Below are 20,953 nucleotides of genomic sequence, written 5' to 3'. Positions count from 1 at the left end.
AAAATAAAGCACTTAAAATTGTAGTTTATGTGTAATCTGTGTATATGTGCACTGATCCAGCCCCCCTCCCCCTTTCATCTAATAAGCCCCTCTTTCTTGTTTCACTTTGTAAACATGGGCTGCTTATGGCTTGTGTACTGAAAATGCTGCCAGGAAGTAGGGTGAGCAAAGCTTCTTTTCCCATGACCCTCACTCTAATGTTGTTCCAAGGGTTCCCTACTTAGAAATGCCTTGATAACCACATTCATTCCTGACATACCCCACCCCCAGCACACACACAACTGCAGAGTGCCGTCTGACCCACAGTCCAGCTGCAGTTTAAAAAAAAAAAACTAGTGGTGAAGGTCTTTACCTCAAACACTGAATACCAATGAAAAGGTTTTGTGTGTCATGTGTTGTATGTGTTAGAAATATAGACTCTACCAGGTTAGTGTGTGTGTGTGAATGCATCGTTTTTATATGTTTTCTGAAACTTTTTCTGTTGACTATGACACTTCTGATTCCCTTGTTTCGTGACTGTTTATCGTGAGTATAAACGTTTCAACAAAGACCAAGTTATGCTGGAGTACACTTTCATTTCTCCCCACCCCCGACCATCTAAGTTCCTCCATTACAATGTGATGTACTCAGTATTTTTTCTTTGGTTTCAAAGAAAAGGGGAGAGAAGCATATTTACTGAGTAAATGGTAGGGCACCGAATTTATTTCTCTCATCCTCCTTACAGTACTTGTGGAGGTAAGTGCTAGCGTTTTTTTTATAGGTAGAAAATTGTGGCTGTGAGGGAGAGGTTAAATAATTTGCTCAAGGTAACAAGGATAGTCAGTGATGAAACTAGGGTTTAGAGCCAAGTCTGTAAATACCAAAGTTCTGTTCTTTGCCACTTGTGGATGATAATGTGAATATTATCCAGGGGCCTTTTTGTTCTGGGGAATAGAATGAAGGGTGGGGAGGAACAAGTCCTAGGAAACAGAGTTTTAAATGGAATCATTTCTGAAAAGAAGGCTGGTGCCAGGACTTGTGAGGTGGAAGGTTGAGGTAGACATATTATTTCTTTCCCTTTCTCCTGACCTCCAGTATCCAACTGCTGCTCCAGGGATGATTCGGCCACTGTTACAGCACGACACAGGGTTGGATGAAGCTTTGAAACTTTAGTTACTGGATTATTTAAAACATGTATGTCTAAATAATGAAGGTACTTGTGGTTATTCTTTATTTCCCCTGCCCTACAAGGAGACAGAATTTGACAGGGTTATGTATGAAGTGTAGTTATTCCTGGAGTGAAGACATGCGGCATCATTCCAATCCCATGGATTTGGGAGGGGCGGGGGAGCAGACAGATTTATTTGATGGACTATAAAGGCATTTTGCAGAGTACATGCTACGAAAGAGAAGGAAGAAGGAGCTTTGTTCCTGTAGTTAAGGAGCCAGGATGCCTCCTCAAAAGCCACAAGGCAGTCTCCAAAGGCATGTAGGTTAAGTCTGGGCAAACAGAGGGAATATGGGGTAAAGGAAGATCAGTTGAGGGCTGGTTTCCTGTTCCAACATGTCTATAGTGTAATCGACATTTATGTGTCCCTTAACTCCTCTCTGCACTTCATAGGCTAGACTGAAGACCTTTGGAGGCCTCGTTTTCTTGACATGTATGCATTACTGGGATTCTGAATTTGAGCACACCAGTTAACTGTGCTAAGCCTAAACAAAAATGTTAGATGTTACTGAAATACCGAAATACTGCCTGTAAAGCAGATTTCTTCTTGTGGAACACTTCTCCCAGTTGTGAAACTGGAGATGAATTTTGCTGAAATAAAATGAGTATAAGAAGTACTACTTTAATCTGAACAATGCTGTTTAGTCCTTGTTTTTATTTGATAATGCTGCTGGAATACAATATACTAGAAATGAGTTGGATTTTATGAAGGGAATTTATTAACTTAGAATTTATAGTTCTAAGACCATAAAAATATCCAAACTAAGGCATCCAGAGAAGGATACCTTGACTCGAGAAAGGGGTGAAGACATTAAGGGTTCTCTGTTAGCTGGGAAGGCACTTGGTGATATCTGCTAGCTTTCTCTCCCAGGTTCTGGTTTCAAATGGCTCCTCTTGGGGGGTCCCTTTCTGCATCTTCCAGTGTCTCTGTGTGTGTGTCAGCCCTGAGCTTTTTCCAAAACGGTTCCTTATTAAAGGACTCTAGTAAGTGACTCCACCTTGAATGGGTGGAGATACATCTCCATGGAAACCACGTTATCAAAAGATTCCACTCCCAGTTGGGTGGGTCCCATCTCAATGGAAACAGCTTAATAAAAAAGATCCCACCCAGCAATATTGAGTCCGGATTAAAGAACGTGGCTTTTCTGGGGTACACCACAGTTTTAAACTGGTACAGTCCTCAACTGAGTTTAGAGCAGGCATTAGTTTGCACTGTTGTGGGCATTGTGTGCAGTCCTGGCATGCTCAGGCTTAAAGGGAAGTCTGCTAGGATTGTCTTTAACCTCAGACTCAATATTTCTGTTTTACTTGTGGAATTTTTAAAAAGTAAACTTTAAAGGAAATCTTACTGATCTCTTCAAGAAATCAAAAGCTTAGGGCAGCTGATCTGGACAGAGCTATAGCTGGTCTCCTCCCCTTTCCTATTTCTAAGCTACTTCCTATTCATGCATCTTGAGTTTCTACCTCTTTCCCACTGTGGGTTAAATATTATCATCTCATTGGCCACATTGGTGAACATATCTATTTATTCTCCACTAGGCTGTTTATTTCTGGTTGAGAGAGAATGTCTTGTGTGTGTTTGTGTGTGTGTGTGTGTGTGTAGCTTAATACATACTTGGGAGGCCTTTATATTAAAATGCTAGCTGATTGTCACTGTTCAGCTGGAATCAGTCTCCCTTCAATTCTTTTAAAAATTTAAAAAGAAAATAACTGCAGGACTGTAGATCTCAGTTGACTAATGTGGAGTAACAACACAGGGGTAGTGAGTGTGAGATTCTGAGGATTCTGCTTTTCAGTGTTCTGGACAGCCGAGGGTGTCAGGTATACGGCATCTGGGTTAGTGCAGTGTTAGTAGAGTTGAAATGTTTTGAGGTTTCATTACAAGAAAAGTGTTTTTTATACTCTGAAGCAGCAGAATCCTATTAGTTAAAGCTTTATGGATTGAACTACTGTGCCCCTGTTAAGTGCGGCGTACTCTGCTGGGTGATGGCCTTTTTGAAAGGGCCCATTGATACTGTCTGTGGTACGATCTCCTTAGGCCCAGAGATTGTAAATTGTCTCATAGGGTTGCAGAGTAAGTACCAGCAGAAGTGGAATACAACCCTTGGCTTCTGATTTTTTTGTTATGTTATGATCATTTTTTACTCGTGGTCATAATCTATGCTCTGCATATTTTTATGTCACATAAAGTAGAGATGCTTGTTATATTAGATGAGTATTTTAATTCTAAATATTAACTTTGTGTTAATTCCTTTTTGAACTACTTATAACCACATAATGAAATGGGTATGAATTAAATACATTTAATGTGGTTAATTTGGGAGAGTTTCAAAAAACTGTTTCTCAACGAGTTGATAATGTTCTGAGAGCATTTTATCTTGTAATGTAAGTTGTATGTGTGCATACAGATTCTGAGCAGTCACTGTAGACATGGACACTACTAGACCGCAGATAGCATTCAAGAAATCTTCCCTAATTGGAAATTGACAAACTTAGCAGTGATCTAGGAGTCAGACGTATTTAAGATCTTAATGGGAGAAATAAAAAGCTGAATAAAAGGTCTTTCATTTAACAAGTGCTAACCTTAACCTTATAAGAAGTCCTGCTCTGTTGAAGATGATCTCATTTTATCTTAAAAACCAACTGGTTGGTACTTTAAAGAACTTTAAGTTCAGACCATATCCACTCCATTTTTATACTGACTCCTTGCTATTTCTTTCCTCTCTGGCTGAGTCTATTCCATACTTATAGGAAATTAACTTCTAGGAAGTTTAGCTTTAGTCTTTGATTACTTGATTCAGGTTAGCTTTAAGAAAAAATGTTTAATGCTAGAATGTGTAAGAGGAAGACATTTTTTGATATCTTTTCAAAATGTGTCTCTGTTGGTGATGCCTTAATTCCAGTATAGTGCTTTCCATACTTTCTTACAAAATTATTTGGAAAGGGAGAGGAGAAGAAACTTACACCACATCTTAAATACCTGCCAATCCTCTCCCATTTGACTAATACCTATGTAGCTCCATTCTACCTATCACAAGCCAAAATTTCTTCAAGGTGTGTTTTTATTGTTGATTTATTAAAATAATTTTTTATTAGAGAAATTGTAGGTTTACATAAAAATCACACCAAGTACAAAGTTCCTTTATTATCCCCCTCTCCCCATTAATAACATTTTGCATTAGTGGGGTACCTTTTTTTTTTTTTTTTTTTACAATTGATGAAAGAATATTATGATAACTGTATGATTAACTCTTGTCCATAGTTTATATTAGGTCTTACTGTTTGTGTTATATAGTCCTGGGTTTATATGTTGTAAAAAATTTTCCATTCTAGTAATGTATAAAGCATAATGTATGTTATTTTTAAGGACTCTGTTAGAGATCTTACTGGATCCTGTTGGTCTCATTCATTACTTAAGTAAAGTAAGTACCTCTAATGTACCATCAGGCACAGATCTAGAGACTCAGCAGTGGATCAAATAGGTAAAAATTGGTTCGTTTGTGGAACATGTTTTAATTTGAAAAGACAAACAAAATAATGAGTAAAATATTTTGTATGCTAGATGATGATAAATACTACTAGGAAAAATAAATCTGGGGAAGGAGTGTGAGTGTGATTGTGTGAGTGTGATTGTGTGTGTATGTGTGTGTGTACAGGGGTTGTTGCAATTTTGAATCAAGTTGTCAGGAAAGACCTTACAGAGAGGGTGACATTTGAAGAACCAGAGGAAGTGAGAGAATGAGGCCCTATGTTTAGATCATTCAGATACCAACTTCTTCCTAACCTACAGAAAAAACCATTTCATTTTGAGTAAAATTTCACTTACTTTAGTACTCTTTTCCTAGCTGATGTGCTAGCACTTGCCGTCTACTCCTTTGACTAATCTGGAAATGATTCTTACATAAGAAATGGTTTGACAAGGTGTCTCCTCAATTCCACTTGATTAGGGTTCCAGAAAGTACTATCTTCAGTGTCTTTAATTCTGCAGTGTTCATTTTGCTCTTATCTCTAGCACTTGTTGAGCTAATGTGACATCTCAAATTCGCTCCAGTTCTTAATTGCCAAAGTGTCTGGGTGATAGGAATGGAGCCTGCGAAGAGTGAGCAAGGTAGAAACTGCTTTGATAGGGAAGTTAATACATGTCTTTTGGATTGATTAAATGAGCTTTAAAGTAGGAAGGTTTTGATAAAATGAATCACCTACCTTGTTGTCGCCTATCATTTTGGCATGCTCAATAAGAATCTCATTAATTTGTGCTTCAATGTTTTAGAATTTATTGCAGTTGCATTTGATGCACAGCTAAAATTTACCCTTGTTTAAATAAACTATTTCTGTACAATTAGTGAAAGTTTCATAGTACAGAGAAGAGTTCTTTGCAGGATAATGTTCAAGGTATTTAGTAAGAAAATCCCTCAAGCCCTGTAGAAACTAGCATTTGCATATAAGTGATATGCTGATAATAAATCAGGTTTACTACTCACCCCAAGGACTTCTACTTAGTGCTTCCTAATTCCCTTGGTTCTGGAGATTGTGATAAAAGAAATACACCATTTAATTTCATTGAAAGTATCTAATAATTTAGACATTATATTAAATTGTTCTGATATTCTGTGTAAACTTTCTTTTGTAATGTTGCTATTGTAGCAAATATTAGCCACTCACAGGGTGTGATTTCTGGGGATTTTCATAAAGAGAGAAATCTGAGAATATCCCTCCCTGGTATTTCTGTCATGTAGCTTAAGTTACTGAATTAATTAGCTGAAGGCAGTTGCCAGCTCTCCCCTCACCCCTACCTCAAAGTGGTGGCAACTAATGCACAAACTTTACTTCATTTACTAAAAAGGTTACTGACCTTGGGCTGGCTCCCTATTCTGCACAGACTCTAAACTGAATGTAAGTCTTAGACTGTAGAGTATTATCTATACTAAGAAAATTGTGGTCTGAGGGCATGTGGGTAAAATAGAAGCCTTGTGAACAATTTAATTTCTCAGTTGTGTATCTCTTTTCATTAATTTTTGTCCTTTGAAAATTGAGATTACAGTTTCAGGCTTTCTTGTGCATTACCTGGAGAGCCCTTGTTAAAATATTGCCCCACTGTGGGGTTCTCAGATGGCTTTCATAAACTGTGGGTAGCCACCTTCAACTCATTGACTGATACAGGCTTAGAGCCTCTGCCAGAAACAAACCCAAGGGGCTGGTTGAGTTGAAGGCTTCAGCCTCTGTGCATGCTCAAGGAACAAGAAGCTAGAGAGAACTGATTTCTTATTTGCCATTCAGGGACAATAGATATCTATTTCCAAAGCAGGTTTTTCAGGGTCTTAGGGTTTTAAAGCAAAGATAAGAAAGGCAGTTGAGGCAATGAACTGTATGTTGTTTGGCTCCTTGAGGTTAGGGTTACTGCTTTTTGTTTAATTTACAAAGTAAGATGCTCTGTATGCTGCTGTTATTCATATGACTGATGGAAGTACAAAATATAAAGTTGTACCATTTTTATATTTTAACATCTCTCATGTCGGGTTAGGTTCTTACAGTTTAAATGTACAAACTATTGTAAATAAAAATGATGTTGTTTAAATACTTTAGTAGTTGAGGAACTGATAGTAATAAGTTTTGAAGTAAGCCAGAAATACCAGGTAAGAAGAGCTGAAAACCACATGGATATTTAAGTTTTTAAATAGAATTTTAGTGACTTAATCATGGGTTGACTATGTTCTATCTAATTAAAGCCTGGCGCACATTGTGTGTATCAAAGTTACATTATTTGCAGCAATAAATTAATTAGAGACAACATGCCTTCCAGAGTGTGGGAAGCTTTAAAGCCAGACATAATTGCAAAAGTTGACACAGTTGGAATTCCTCTGTTCTGGTTGCTAAACAAAAGTCTTAGCTGTTCAGAGTCACAGCAGGCAGTTGCTGACCATGGGCAGGTCACTGAAGTGCATGCATGTTAGTGGCTCAAACAGCATGGCATTTTTATATGAATGAGTTTTATTTTGTACTTTTAGAATAAAAGATTGAGATTTATTTTAATATATTCTGATCAATATAACTAATCAACTATAAATAAAACAATGCTTTAATGTATAATCTTCAAAACTATTTACACATTTTTATAATGATTGTTCTATGTAAGTAGATAATATGTCAGCAGTTAAAAATAATGTAATGGAGAAGTAGAAAGCTCTAAAAAGAAATAGTTTTGTTTTGTTTTAGTAAGTAAATGATAAACAAGAACTGGAAAATTGTAAATGGTGTGAGGAAAATGAATTTTTTTTTTTCAAACTGACTGAGCTAAGTCCAGCCTGGTAGAATTGCTGGCATAAAAGAAATATCCAGAAGTAATTTAAGGTGGTATAGAAGGAGGATAGAATTGGACACGAGAGACTGAGAAGCCAGTCCTGATTCTCCTGCTTTAATAAGTCATTTTACTTTGGGCCTTATTTTCCTCACCTATAAAATGTAGATAGTTATCTGCACAACCTTTTTCCATAGTAGGGTTCTGGTGAGATAAAGGGTATGAATATGATTTGAAGACTCTTCGCATGTACATTGAGTCTGGTGGTGTGGCTGTAGTAAGAAAACTTGAAAAAAACTGAGCACATGCAATTTAAATTGGAACAAAAAAAACAGTAAATAGTATCCTCTTATAATACCATCCTAAGGGTGCGTAATGGAATTTGTAATTTTAAAATGCATTTTTCCTGATAGCTCAAAAATTCTTTGCAAAATGGGATAGGGGAGCAGAAAACTGAAGTCTGCAAAAGTGGGATAACAAGTTCATTGAAAACAACTTACACAAAAGACTGTGTAAATGGAGAATAATGATCTCTGTGCCCTTATTTTCCTGGCAGCACAGGCTCTACCCTGTTCTACAGAGTTGTTCTTTTTTGTTTCTTTTTGGAAGAATGTGGCATGATGCCAGTGTAGCTTCCATATCTCATCCAAGACAGTAGCTTATGTAATCATCTTCAATTACCATTCATTAACAAATATTTCCAGTCTTTAAGAGGACATTAGTCATGTTGCTATTTGAAAAATTTCTTTTTCACATAACCTTACTGTTCATGTATAGCCCACAGTATTGCATTATTAAGCACTTTCACTTCATTTGGCCAAATAAAAATCAATACATAATACAGTGGTGAAAACCTAAATATGCTGTCACCTTAAACACATCCACTTAAACTAATGCCACATTCTAAGTTCTGTCCTCCCTCCCCAACCCCCATTGAAATTGTACTTAGAAAATTCTTGGAGGTTTATTTATGTTAGCTTATTTCTTTGCTTGGTTAATAGATTTCATTATTGGGCCTGGGAATGTTTTTCTTAAGGAATGCTGAAGTACAGATATCTATTAACTACTGATAAGATATGTCTTTGAAGTTTTAAAAAATAAACTTCATATTTGTTGGGGGGTATGGGTGTAGTCTGATGTTTTTTTTTTAACATATGGTGTTAAACAGCTAGTGGGAAAATGTACTTTTATAAATGGATTAGACTCTAGGCATGGAAACAACTTGCCTGCCAAGTATAGTGCTATGTCACTTCAAAATTTCCTTGATTGGCAGGCATTTTAGCTGTACTAGGATTTGCTGCCATCATGCAATGGTGAGCTGATACCTTTTTAGGTCCAGAGAGATAGGTTGAATGTAGGTCTCCTAACTGAGAGACAAAAGCTAACCGTTACCACTTTAAAAGTTAAATAATAGCAGTTATAATTATGATTGTGTTTCAAGCTCTTTTTGTGTGCTGTGCTCAGGCCCTTTGCACACAGAATCTCATTTGGTCATTTCAGTTATCCTAAGAAGTAGGTATGTTAATATTATTATTTTACTTATGGGTGAATTGTAACTTGAAGCATTTAAATAAATTAACTTGTTTACATAGCAGAGCTGAGTTTAACTGGTAGTCTGTCTGACACCAAAATTCTTGCTTGTATCATTTTTAAAAAAAGATACCTATTTGTATTAGAAAATAATGTAAGGAAATAGAAATCCATACTAATTTCCTCTCTAATTATTTAATTTTATGGTATTTTTTCTTTTTTAATCTGAGTGAGTTTCCCACCATTCTTGATTACAGCCCCAGAATGGGTTTTTTTTTGGTATGCTGTACAAAAAAAAAAAAAAATAGTTGCACTTCATTATTTTTCCATGTGAGTATCTTGTTATTGCAGCACCATTTGCTGAATTTTCGCTTGGTTGTTTGGTTTTTGTTTGTTGAAAAGTGCACGGACCAGGAATCGAACCTGGGTCTCCTGCGTGGCAGGCGAGATTTCTACCACTGAACTATCCTTGCACTCCCCCCCCCCCCCAAAATGTTTTTTAGAGTCTGATCTGTTAGGGCGGTGCTGAGATTTTCGGTTATTACTTAAAATACCTGGGCTGCTTTTGCCGGAGCCGCTGCTTTTGCTGGAGCCACCGCTTTTCCTAACCAGTGACCTGTCTATTTGCTCTGCTTACCAAAAGATCTTAAATGAAAGAACCTTCTAGTCAATCTCTCTGCTTCTCTGAAGTCTTGTTCATTGAGTGTGTGTTTTCTGGGCTGTGGTTTCCCTCTGTTCCTCATAGCACCTTTTATAGCTGAGGCAAGGCACCTGGCTTCTATTCTCTAATTGTTCTCTGCCAATCCTGGCAAGACCTTAGTGTACATTTCCTTAGGCCAATTAAATACTTTGAATTCCCGCATTTTTTCTGTTACTGTTTTCAAGGCCTTCTGATGCTGGGTTGGGTAAAGGCTGGAGACCGTCTTTGCTTCCCATAGCCTTACTGTTGTTCAGTGAGGACCATCGGTCTATGACACAAGTAAGTGTAGTAATATAATGCAAAATTGTAGGTTATTTCAATAGACCTTGGAAAGGGGGGTAGGTTACATTAAAGTAGGACTTCTCAATGTTTTCTGTTGAAAGACTTCTAATATCTGAGGAGGGAAAATGTATCCTCAGTAGTCTGGAGGTGTTGCTCAAACTAGCTTTCTCAATGAAAATGTTAAGTCATAAGTTAAGTTTCTTACTATTTAAAAATTAAAACCAGATAAAACTGGATAAAAAATTAAAAGTGTATAAAACGTCCCCCTAGCTTTTGAATAGAATTTGTAGCACCAGCAAGAGGCAGTAAGAGCATCTTGGCTTTTTGAACCTCTGGCACATTTGCTTTGTTTCTTAAGGTTGGCAGTATTTGACATCCGACTCCGGTTGTGGTCCTGCCCTAATTGGATTATTTAATATGCCTTTAGGATTAGTTTATGTAGAAAGAGACAGGACTTAATGGTGCTCTTAAAGGACTAAATGAAGCTGCACGCACCATCCTGAAGTACAGCTAGCAGCTCTTGTACAACAAATCTTAACATCTTAATGATATTGTAGCCCCTGCTTCACAGTCCTGGAGCTCTTGAGTATCACTCTATTTGAAGACATTTGAATGGCACAGAGGAAATATTTCCAACATGGAGAATGACTTTGTGGCTCTAGAGGAAGTTAAGTTTAGATTGGTTTGTGTAAATGGAATATTGAATGTGTAGGGAATAGGAGGAGAGAAAGAATGGGGTAAGAAACTTAGAAGGAAGATGATATGCTTGAATTACCTTGTAGGTAACAGTTTATAAACATGGTCCTTTAAAAAGAAATTATAACAGGCAAATAATGATTTAACTAAAAATGTATTTGGTGTGAGGTACCAAGAAAAGGCTATTGAGAAAGGTGGTAAGGTGTAGGAGTTGGCAATAGGTTGACATGTGACATGAAAAATAGGATAAAAGCAAATGCCCTTACAAAATTTTTTTTTTGTTGTGTGTGTAGAGAGATATTTCAAGTAGTCAGAAGACAATGACCTGCGACACTGAAAGTTTCCGTTATTATACAGTCTGTTGCGGTAAGAGAGTAATTTGCAAATGCTTGGCAAAATAGGATTGGACGAGGGAAAGAAGACATGGTGGGAAGACCAGAAAGCACGGGGAAAACATTCCAGGCCATTTTTATGTCTCACGGGGAAAACATTCCAGGCCATTCTTGTGTCTTTGGGAAGTTTAGAAAACTCCTTTATGTTGGGTAACTCAGTATTTTGCAGTATTAAACAAAAAGGCAGTGGGGATATTTTGTGTCCAAACAGAAACCATCTAGGAGTTGCCTGTAATATAGATACATAGAACTTTTTAAAAAGACATTGAGTATTGAGGTAAAATGAGGTGGTTAAAGACAGTCTTCCTGTTCTGAAAGAAGGAGTCTGGGAAAGAGAGATCTTAAAAAGAGATGGAGCATCTGGAGCAACTTTGAAACGTCACTATTTCTTTATCCCTCTCTTCAAGTTTTTTCCCCCCAGTTTTCTCCCAGGGTAGGAAGATGGGTGGTTTATTTCATCCTTTGAACTTTCTATTTTTATTTTAGTTGTCGCAATAGTGAAGTCTTTGTGGTTTTCATTTTTATTTTTATGGAATTTGTAGCATTATAGAACCTGTGGATAAAATCTAGCCAACTGTTGGTTCCTGTTTGTTATTTTTAGGCTGGGATCTTTTGGAACTGCTTGCCAGGCACGTATCATTTATGAGATTGCAAACTGTTGGGCTTCACTGTTTGTTTTCATTGAAGCCCTCCTTCAATGGAAGATCGTAATTTAATCCACAGATTAAATGTGTTATGCTTACAATGAAAATATTTCATATTTTGTGTTTATCATCATAATAAATAGTGGTTAATAGTTAACATTTGTTGAGAGCCAGTATTTCAAGTTTCTGCTCTTTACCAGATACTGTATTAAGACAATTTCATGTAATACCCGTGATAATCTTATAAGGAATTAGTATCTTCCTTTCGTAAATGAGGAATCTGAGACTCAAAGAGGCCACGTGCTTGCTGTGAGACATGTTGCTGGCGAGTGGTGACCCTGGATTGGCACCCATGCCTGTCTGACTCCTGTACATCCTTAGTGCATGATGTAAAAAAATGATTGGTTGTAATGAAGGGCGTCTTTCTAGATCTGAATACCTTCATCACATAAGAATTTAGTTCTTCACCACAAACAGATGCTCTGACTCGTATCACATACCAAAAGGGTGGATGCATCCACTGCAAAACAAGGTGGAGAAAGAAATGAGACCCCGAATGCACATCTGGTATAGAAATGAATGAGGCAGTCTAAAGTTAAGCTAATTTGTTTTACCAAAATTTAAGTGCCAGAACCAGCAGTTTGATTCATCCTGGAACAGCACGTTATTTTAGTGGTCCAGACTAGCCGGTGCTTTTTGCATTTCCAGGGATGAATGAGCAACATCATCAGGGTTCCTTTGCCCTCTGGTAATTCTGTCTGTGGCCATGATCACTGCTTCAGTCTGATGCTTTTCAAAGCCTTCTAGGAGAATCCCACATTCCATTTCCACTCAGTTAATTTCACTTTAGCTCCACACATTTGAGTGACAGCTATGTACCAAGTTTTGTTCTGCTCCCTCTTTATGAAGACTTTTAATTGTTAAAATCGGACAGCCTTTAATTTTGAGCCGTTTATATAAAATAGGAAATAGCAAAGTTAGCATTTTAAAATTCTGTCCAAGTAAGAGCTAGACATAATATTTTTGTTAAGAAGTTCTCATTATGTTTTTCTTATCCCTTGCCACACCTGGGGTTCTTTTCTTTTGACTTGTCTTCATCTAACATTCTAGTATTTGTAGTTCCCCGAGAGAACACTAAAAGCATAACTGCAGGTTATTAAAAACTAGAGTTGATTTGTTGATTCCATGACATACTCTGGCCTGTAATTATGCTTTTTATTAAGGCACATGGTTATACTCATGTGTGCTCAGTACCAGTAAACCTTTCAGTAAGGTTTCTGTACTCTTATCTATAGAACATCCTTAATGCTGGGAATACTTTGCCAGTTTGCTTACATTTATTTCATTTTATTTTTTGAGTGTTTTCTTTCTATTAGACACTAAGGGCAAACAGATGAATAATATATGATACCTGCTTTCAAGAAGCATAACAGTTATGGCATTATTTTGTTCATTTTGTGGCATCAAACATTACAGGAATTAATATACAATTTCCTTTGACTTTTAGTGTGGTGTTTCATAATGACTATGTACGTTTGCTGCTAGATTATTTTATAACTTCCTTATATAGTTCAACATGCAGAGTCTTGCTCTCTCAGGATTTATACAGCAGGGAATGGATTAGTTAGATGTTGTCTAAAGGCTTGCACTCCTTTCATAGAGAATCAATGTAACCCTTTGGGAACTGGCTATAGAATGCAGTCAAAAGAGCATCTGATTTGGGAAACACCATTGTCCAGGTTGGATTCCAGCTCTGAGACTCTGGGCAATTTATTATAGCCATTATAGCTTTGTCTAAGAATGAAGAAACATATAAAAGAGCTCTGAAACAGTAAAGGATCTTACCAACACTGTTACTTTTGCTATTGTAAATGCATATTTAAATATCCTTGTAAACAGTAAAGCAACTGTTTTTATTATTTTCATATAATAAATATATTTTTGTTATTACTATTTTTCAAATGGTTGAGAAAATCACATTAAGTACTTGTAAGAGCGTGAAAGGGATGGGAAGGTGAAGGGCATCTAGGATTTTGCAGTATCTACCCACCTTTCAGAAATTAATGGTTATAACCCTTGAGCTCTTGCTATGTGTTGTGGTAGATACTTGGGCATATTTAGGTGGGAATGTTTCCTACTTTTAATACACTTATAGTAAAAATAGCTGGTTAAACCAGGTTTATGGAAAACTAGGATAAAAGATGTAGAAGGAAAACATGACAGGAGAGTCAGAAAGATGGTGTAAAGGAGGAGACCATGTCAGGTTGGCAGGGGGAAGAGTTTTGTTGAGGTAATGTGGGCTTGAGAGAAATCTCAAGGAGACCATGTTGATGATGGAACCTGGGGGAAGAATATATTCCAATAATATGGAATAATAATAAAAACATGGGACTAGCCAGCACCTCATCTTGGTGCGAGCAAAGATAAATGTGGTCTGCATAGTAGAAGTGGCCTCTTAGAAGCTCTTGGGCATATTGTTACTTTGGCCTTGCTGGCACATTGCCCTATCTCTCAAATGTCTGCTCATGTAGATTCCTCCGAGGAGCCCTTCTCTGATGCGCTCAAGCAGAACCAATTGTGTCTATTTATTTTGGGTCTGTATGTGTGAAGCAGTAGGGTGCTCTGGTAAAATAGGGATTTTGGAACAGAGTCTGAGTTGAAATTCTGCTCTGCTCCTTAGTAGTTTGTGCAGCCTTGGAAAGGCACATCATCTCTTCTTGCCTATGTGTTTTTCATCTGTGAAATGAGGGTGATAATATCAATTTCCCATGGCTGCTGTGAGGATTAATGGGTTAATTTGTGTTAAGGGCTCAAAAAGTCAAGTGCATGGTAAGTACCACATGTGTTCTTGTGATCGTTACTATTAACCTCTGTTAGAGAACTTATCGATTGTGCTCTTTGATTTATTTAATGCCCACTATACTGTGCTGTTTTGGAGGGTAGGACCAATCTTGTTTTAATCTTTATATTCCCATTGCTTCATATTGCCTTCTGCATGGTAGTATGATAATTTTGCAGCATGTATATCTGGATATACTGTTCCTGCAAGTTGTTTAAAATTCCAAAGGTACTGGATTTCAAAGGGGGACTACTTTATACTAATGGACTGACTAGTTGAACTTGACTGACACTAAATATAGCTCACTTCCATAGCTAACGTTATAAAATTAATTCCATTAACATTTCTAAAGTAACAGGTTAAGACCCCAGCTCATAATTCTACATGTAAGAAAATCTTATCATTAAATATTTACTGTTTGTGTTTCTCTTATGAAATTAAGGTTTATGCTTTATTAGCATCATTTAATCATGGGTGCTAGAGGTTAACTCTGACATTAAGACATTACTAATTAAAGCCCAGAGGAAATTCTCCCAAGTTGTAATGTGAACACATGTGAAGCCATCCTCTGCTTAACTTGCAGGTCAGGCAAATGGAAAGGACTTCACAAATTTTGTGAGTGGTACTTGTAGCATCTCTACTGTGCACAACTTTGCTCACTAGTAAGTGAATGTTATTCTTCTTTATCTTAGAATGTGGCCATGGTGGCTCCGACTAAGATCTTTTTCTTTGTTTTGTCTTCACATTCTAATGGTTGGGTAGAAATAGGGAGAAAGAGAGACCTGTCTTAACTAGATCCCCAGCTTGACATGTTTTTATTTATTTGATCTTTCTTTTTGTATTTAAGAGAAAATGTTGATTCTGCTATTATCACTGTGACACTTCAAACGTCAATAGTGATTTAAATATTTAATTAAATTTAAAAAATCATGGTCTATATATGTATGATGGGAATCAACTTTATTTAAAAGACGTTTGACCTGGCAATTCTGTTTTGTACCTTGATCAGAGTTTAGAAACTGAATTAGGAAATTTAGGAATAGTTTGTTTCACATGACTTAAAGTTAGTGAAAAGTACTGGGCTTTCTAGTTGAACATTGCATGTTTAGTGGGAGATGGAGCCATGATTAAAAGCATGAGCTGGATCGCTCATTTTATAGATTGATCAATTTTCTGACAGTAAATATAAGTCCATATATAACTTAACCATGATGATTTTTTTTACCTCATTCATCATTTTGTTATTTGGAAAATGAGAACTAAATAAAAGGAAGATGAAGAACCCAGAATAAATACACTTGAAGTTAAAAAATAAGGTCTATTTCCAACTCCCCCTTTATCCTTAGAATTGCCATCTGAACAAGTTGGGAACCAAACTTTCTTGTGTAATCTTGCTTCTCATGCTCTCAAAAGAACTGTGATGGGATCTTTCATGCCTTCTTGATTCCATCCAGTCTTGAAGTAGACACCATTCTCTTAAACAGAAATACACACTAGGTTGTCTTTGTCATGGCTTAATTACTTTGCATTGTACTACGATTTTGAAGCTGCTGTCAACAAATTGTTTTCTTGAACATTTTGCAAGGTTATCTAAGGTCTAATAGCTGACTTCATAACTGAAATTTTACCTTTTCTTTTTGAGAGATGTTCAACATGGAAATAGCCAACAAATTTCAAGTGCTTACTGTGTACTGGACGCTGTTCTGTATTAACTCATTTACTCCTCACAATAGCCCTGCAATGTGGGCTCTGTTCCACCAAACAGATGAGTATACCAGGGTACAGAGAGATTATAGAATTTAACCATGATTATGCCTCTAATTAGTGGTTGAAGCAGACTAACCAGGCAGTCTGCCTCTAGAGCTTTCAGTCATGTTGTTAAATGGATAGAGTAACCTAAAAATGCTTATAAATAGGCTATTGTGGTCTGTTTTGGGGATAGAAATTATTCTAGTATATTTTATCATGTCTGTGAAAGGACAAAACAACTTACCTTTCTCAGCTAAGTAGCCAGGCTGTGGAAAGTAGAATATGAGGAAGTAATGGTCTTTTGTGGGGAATTGCATCAAGAGTTCCCTAGAAGAGACTTTCCAAATAACTCATCTGGTTTGAGGGAACTTCAGGAACTCTTGGTGGTGATGAAGAGGGAAAAGAAGGAAAGATACCTGTTACAGGGTTTCCAGGCATCCTGATCTACCTATACACCCTCAGTCTCACCTCTGTTGTAGGAGTTGTATCTGTTGCTGAAATCCAGATGAGCATAAGACCTTTATATTGTACATGTAAAAATAAAGGCACATTAAATGGTATGCTTTTCCTAAGTCTCAGGGAGAGTATCTGCATTTAGGAGTCAGCTTTCCTTATGTCTTCCTACAGCATTTGATACTGGTTTTCTCTACCTATGCACTGTCCATCTCTTAAACATCACGCGTGGGTTGCTGAGAAGGAAAGTGAAGGGCAGTCAGAGAAGTGTATACTTTTATATTGTACCCTTTGCTTGAAAGTACAGTCTACTTTTGCACCTTTATGAGCTGGATTGAATGGTAATAACTGATGCCTTTTATTGAGTTGCCTAGTATGTGCCAGGCATATACCTCATTTAGTTTTCATAACAACCTTGTGAGATGAATATTAATTCTATGTTGTAAAATGAGGAACGATGAGTGATTGTACAAGGTCTCACAGTTAAATTGGTAAAGTTTAGTTCTGGGAAAGCACTTGGTTTCTTTTTTTTTTTCATTGACTAATGACTCATTAAAGAAGGTCTCTTCATTTTTCTTCCTGAAAGTCCAAAGCAGAAAGATTCTTAAGCTGACAAATTTTTCTACACTCTCGAATTGAAAGTAGAATGTACAGCCAACTCCAGAGTTTTATCCATTTGCTGGGAAGGGGTGTTAACCTGCTAGCAGCATGTCCTTGCCAGAACATTGTTTACTTATTTTCTAAATGAGACTATATATGTATTTCTCTCTCTATGTGTGATTTAGCAAAAGTCAGCCTCTCTGAGACTTGAATGGCTGTGGTCTTCCAAATGTCTCTGGTGCGTTGCGTGGGTGGGTCCTTGGATTACAGTGGAGCAAAAGTTAATGAGTGTTTTCTTACTTGGATGTGTACTCTGGTTTGGTTTCATGATGGGTAGGAGTGCCACAGTAAGCCCTGGGGTCACTTCTAGGCATGCGGCCACAGTTCCTGTTCGAATTAAGTGTGAGTGGGGTATTAGACCTGAGCCCTTGGGAGATACTATTAAACAAGTGGAGCATGAATTCTAGAAAAAAAATACATTTTTCTACTAGGGTAGACATCTGTGGAAGGGTCTACTGAAATAGAATAACTCTGAGACTTGGGACCTTTAAAATTCCCGATTTCTTTTTCTTTTTATCTAACAAAACTCATTAAATGCCAGGCACTGTTCTCAGCCCTTTGCAAATATTAACTCATCTAATCCTCTGAACAACTCTATGAGGTGGTCATGCCCTTAGTGATCTCTTTTTAGAGACGAAGAAACAGAGACCCAGAGGAGTTTAATTTATCTAAGGCCACAAAGCTAGTAAAGGTCTGGGATTAGATTTCAACCCAGGCAGTTCTACTCCAGAGTCTGCATTCTTAGCCAGGATGTTAGATTGCATCTCAGGCTATTGCCTCCCAAGGATTTACTTCTTAATATTAAGGGATTTTCTTTATTCTGCCCAGGAATAATGAAATTCTTAAAGAAGGATTATTTTTTTCTGGGTTGGATCAAACTCTAGGCCTTGTTCAGATCACAGTCAGGATTGAGGAGTATGAGGTCTCCTGTAAACCACAAGCTTATAAGTAAACAATCTTTTAGGTTCAATTTTTAGATCAAAGCCCATTGTTTTATTGGTAAAGATATATTCCCTGCCTTTTCCTCAGTTTATATAAACAGTATTGGTAACCCTTCCAAGTCAAGGATTGATTTTTTTTCCCCCCTTTTAGAAACCTCAGTGACATTCCTTTTTTCTTATAAATGCTCCATTTATTATAGTGCATGAGTAGTAATTTTTTTTTTAAAGTTTAAAATATGTTGGGTAGAAATAAAAAAAACAAACAAAAAAATGTATATTCGGTAGATTGGATTATGAGTAATTAATGAGAGGGAGAGGTAAGGGATGTGAGATTTATGAGTTTTTTTCTTTTTTCTTTTTATTTCTTTTTCTGGAGTGATGCAAATGTTCTAAAAAATGATCGTGGTGATGAATACATGTCTATGTGATGATATTGTGAGCCACTGATTGTACACCATGTATGGACTGTATGTGCATGAAGATTTCTCAATAGAAGTATTTTTTTTTTAAGTGGGAGAAAAAAATCACATTTTAGAAGATTATTTATGAATGTGATACATGGATATCAATGAAACACACTTCTAAATAGTATATACTGGGGCAGGCAATGGTGGCTCAGTGGCAGATTTCTCACCCGCCATGTTGAGACCTGGGTTTGATTCCCAGTGCCTGCCCATGTTAAAAAAAAAAAAAATATATATATATATATATATATATATATATGTATATATGTACAGTGTCATTCTGTTTTGTAAAAAGAAAATCCCCACTAATACGTATTTATATATACAAATATATTTTCTATGACCATATATACATAGAAAAAGTTTTGAAGAGAATATATGTTAACAAAATCTTCACAAAACTTCTTTCTTTTTGAGAGGTGGAATTACAGGTGATTTAAATTTTGTGTATGTACTTTTCTTTTTTTTTATTAATTAGAGTAGTAATTTTTTGATAAAGACTTTGGAAATTTGGCTTACAGATAATACATATCTGGCACCCAAACCCTTTCTTCAAGGTGTTAATCTCCTTTGTGCAGAGCAGATCAGGTTTCTAAAATATTTATTTAGTAGGCTCCTTAAATTCTGCTTAAATTTGTCTAAAAATAGCTAGACAAATTTAAAATATTTTAAATATTTTTAATGCTTTTGTTTTGATAACATTAAAATAAAATCACATAATATTATGTGAAACTCTTTAGCGTTTCATAGTATGTTCACCTGATGATTTTTTTTTTTTTAATCTTTAACTGCAGATCTGTCTATGGCAGTACAGAAATTTTCACAGTCACTACAGGATTTCCAGTTTGAATGTATTGGTGATGCTGAGACAGATGATGAAATTAGTATCGGTGAGTACGCTGTTCTTCAATATTCTAAGTGATACTTAGTCATTTACTTCAGATATTCCTTTCATTGAAGTCAAACAGACTCACATACCCAAATAATAAGCATTTAAGATATTCTATGACTTGTTTTTGTTACTGTGATAGAGAATATTATCAATTACTTTTAAATTGAAACTCTGTGGTTTGTTCTTTAAGGAAATAAATTATTGTGTGACTCAGCTCAGCCTTCTAAGAAAATGTGGATACAAATGCTCATCTCTGCTTCAAAAAGAATCATCCATTAAAAAAAGGCATATTAAGTAGACCACTTACTGGTTTTAATAATTATTTCATATTTTATTACTTAATACTGACTTGGTTTTTAATGTATTTACCTGCTGTTTCCCCCAACCCCCCCCAAAAAAAAAATCAGTCATGATCCATTAAAACAGTGTTATTACAGCACCACACAAAGAACTTTACTGGGGATTAGGAGAAGGAGATTTGAGCCCTAATCTGACTTTGCTGTAGTAATTTAGCAGTCTTACCCTGGAGATGGCATGGCCCTTCCTGAATTGGATGGTTTCGTTTCCCTACAATTGAAGAGGTTGGGTGATGAGATCTCTGAAATTTTACTGTTTGAAGATGGCATTTATCTAGCATTTTCTTCCCAATTTTTGAACAATCCCTACTTGTTAGTGTGTAGGTAGGTTAGAGATATTTCACATACTTAGAAGAATGAATGACATATGGCATTGTAGAGACTAATACTATTTCACTCCCTCTAAGGGTATAAAAACAGAATATTGCCAGTACTTGAAACAGTGATTCTCAAAATTTAATGTGCATATGAAAGACCTGCTCATCTCATTAAATACAGATTCTTATTCCGTAGGTCTCAGGTGGAGCCCGAGATTCTGCATTTCTAACAAACCCTCAAAACGATGCTGTACTGCTGGTCCATGGGCCTTACCTTGAGTAACAGCAACACAGCATACCTCTCCAGTACATTCCTGCCCTTCCTCCACCCTTGCTTTTTTGTCTAAGATTTTACCACCTATGTATATACTTCTAAACAGTGTATTTTATTAGTTTTACAAACCTAAGTAGCAAGTACAAGCCTAGCTGTGGAATGGAAGGACAGTATTATCCCAGGAGAAGATAAGCTGCCTGAGTCTCTGATTTGTTGCTTTAGCTGGCTTATAGTTGCAGGAGTTCCTTCTGGAGAAATCTCT

The 20,953-nt window shown here is 36.5% G+C and overlaps 1 protein-coding gene across 3 annotated transcripts in view; it reads left to right on the top strand.

Moving 5' to 3' along the window:
• ARHGAP42 (Rho GTPase activating protein 42) overlaps window positions 1–20,953 on the top strand; it is a 323,631-nt gene that overhangs the window by 54,427 nt on the left and 248,251 nt on the right. For 2 of the 3 annotated variants that reach the window (XM_077113175.1, XM_077113174.1), the window contains exon 2: window positions 19,647–19,742. In XM_077113175.1, coding sequence (XP_076969290.1) covers window positions 19,647–19,742 — 96 coding nt within the window. Of the gene's footprint in view, window positions 1–15,168; window positions 15,248–19,646; window positions 19,743–20,953 lie in introns of all 3 variants that reach the window. The other variant, XM_077113176.1, reaches the window with a different exon arrangement.

This window comes from Tamandua tetradactyla, chromosome 8 (genome assembly GCF_023851605.1).
Source record: "Tamandua tetradactyla isolate mTamTet1 chromosome 8, mTamTet1.pri, whole genome shotgun sequence".
NCBI lineage: Eukaryota > Metazoa > Chordata > Mammalia > Pilosa > Myrmecophagidae > Tamandua > Tamandua tetradactyla.
The sequence above is the reverse complement of the archived record's forward strand: the minus strand, read 5'-3'. Positions and strand labels throughout refer to the sequence as shown.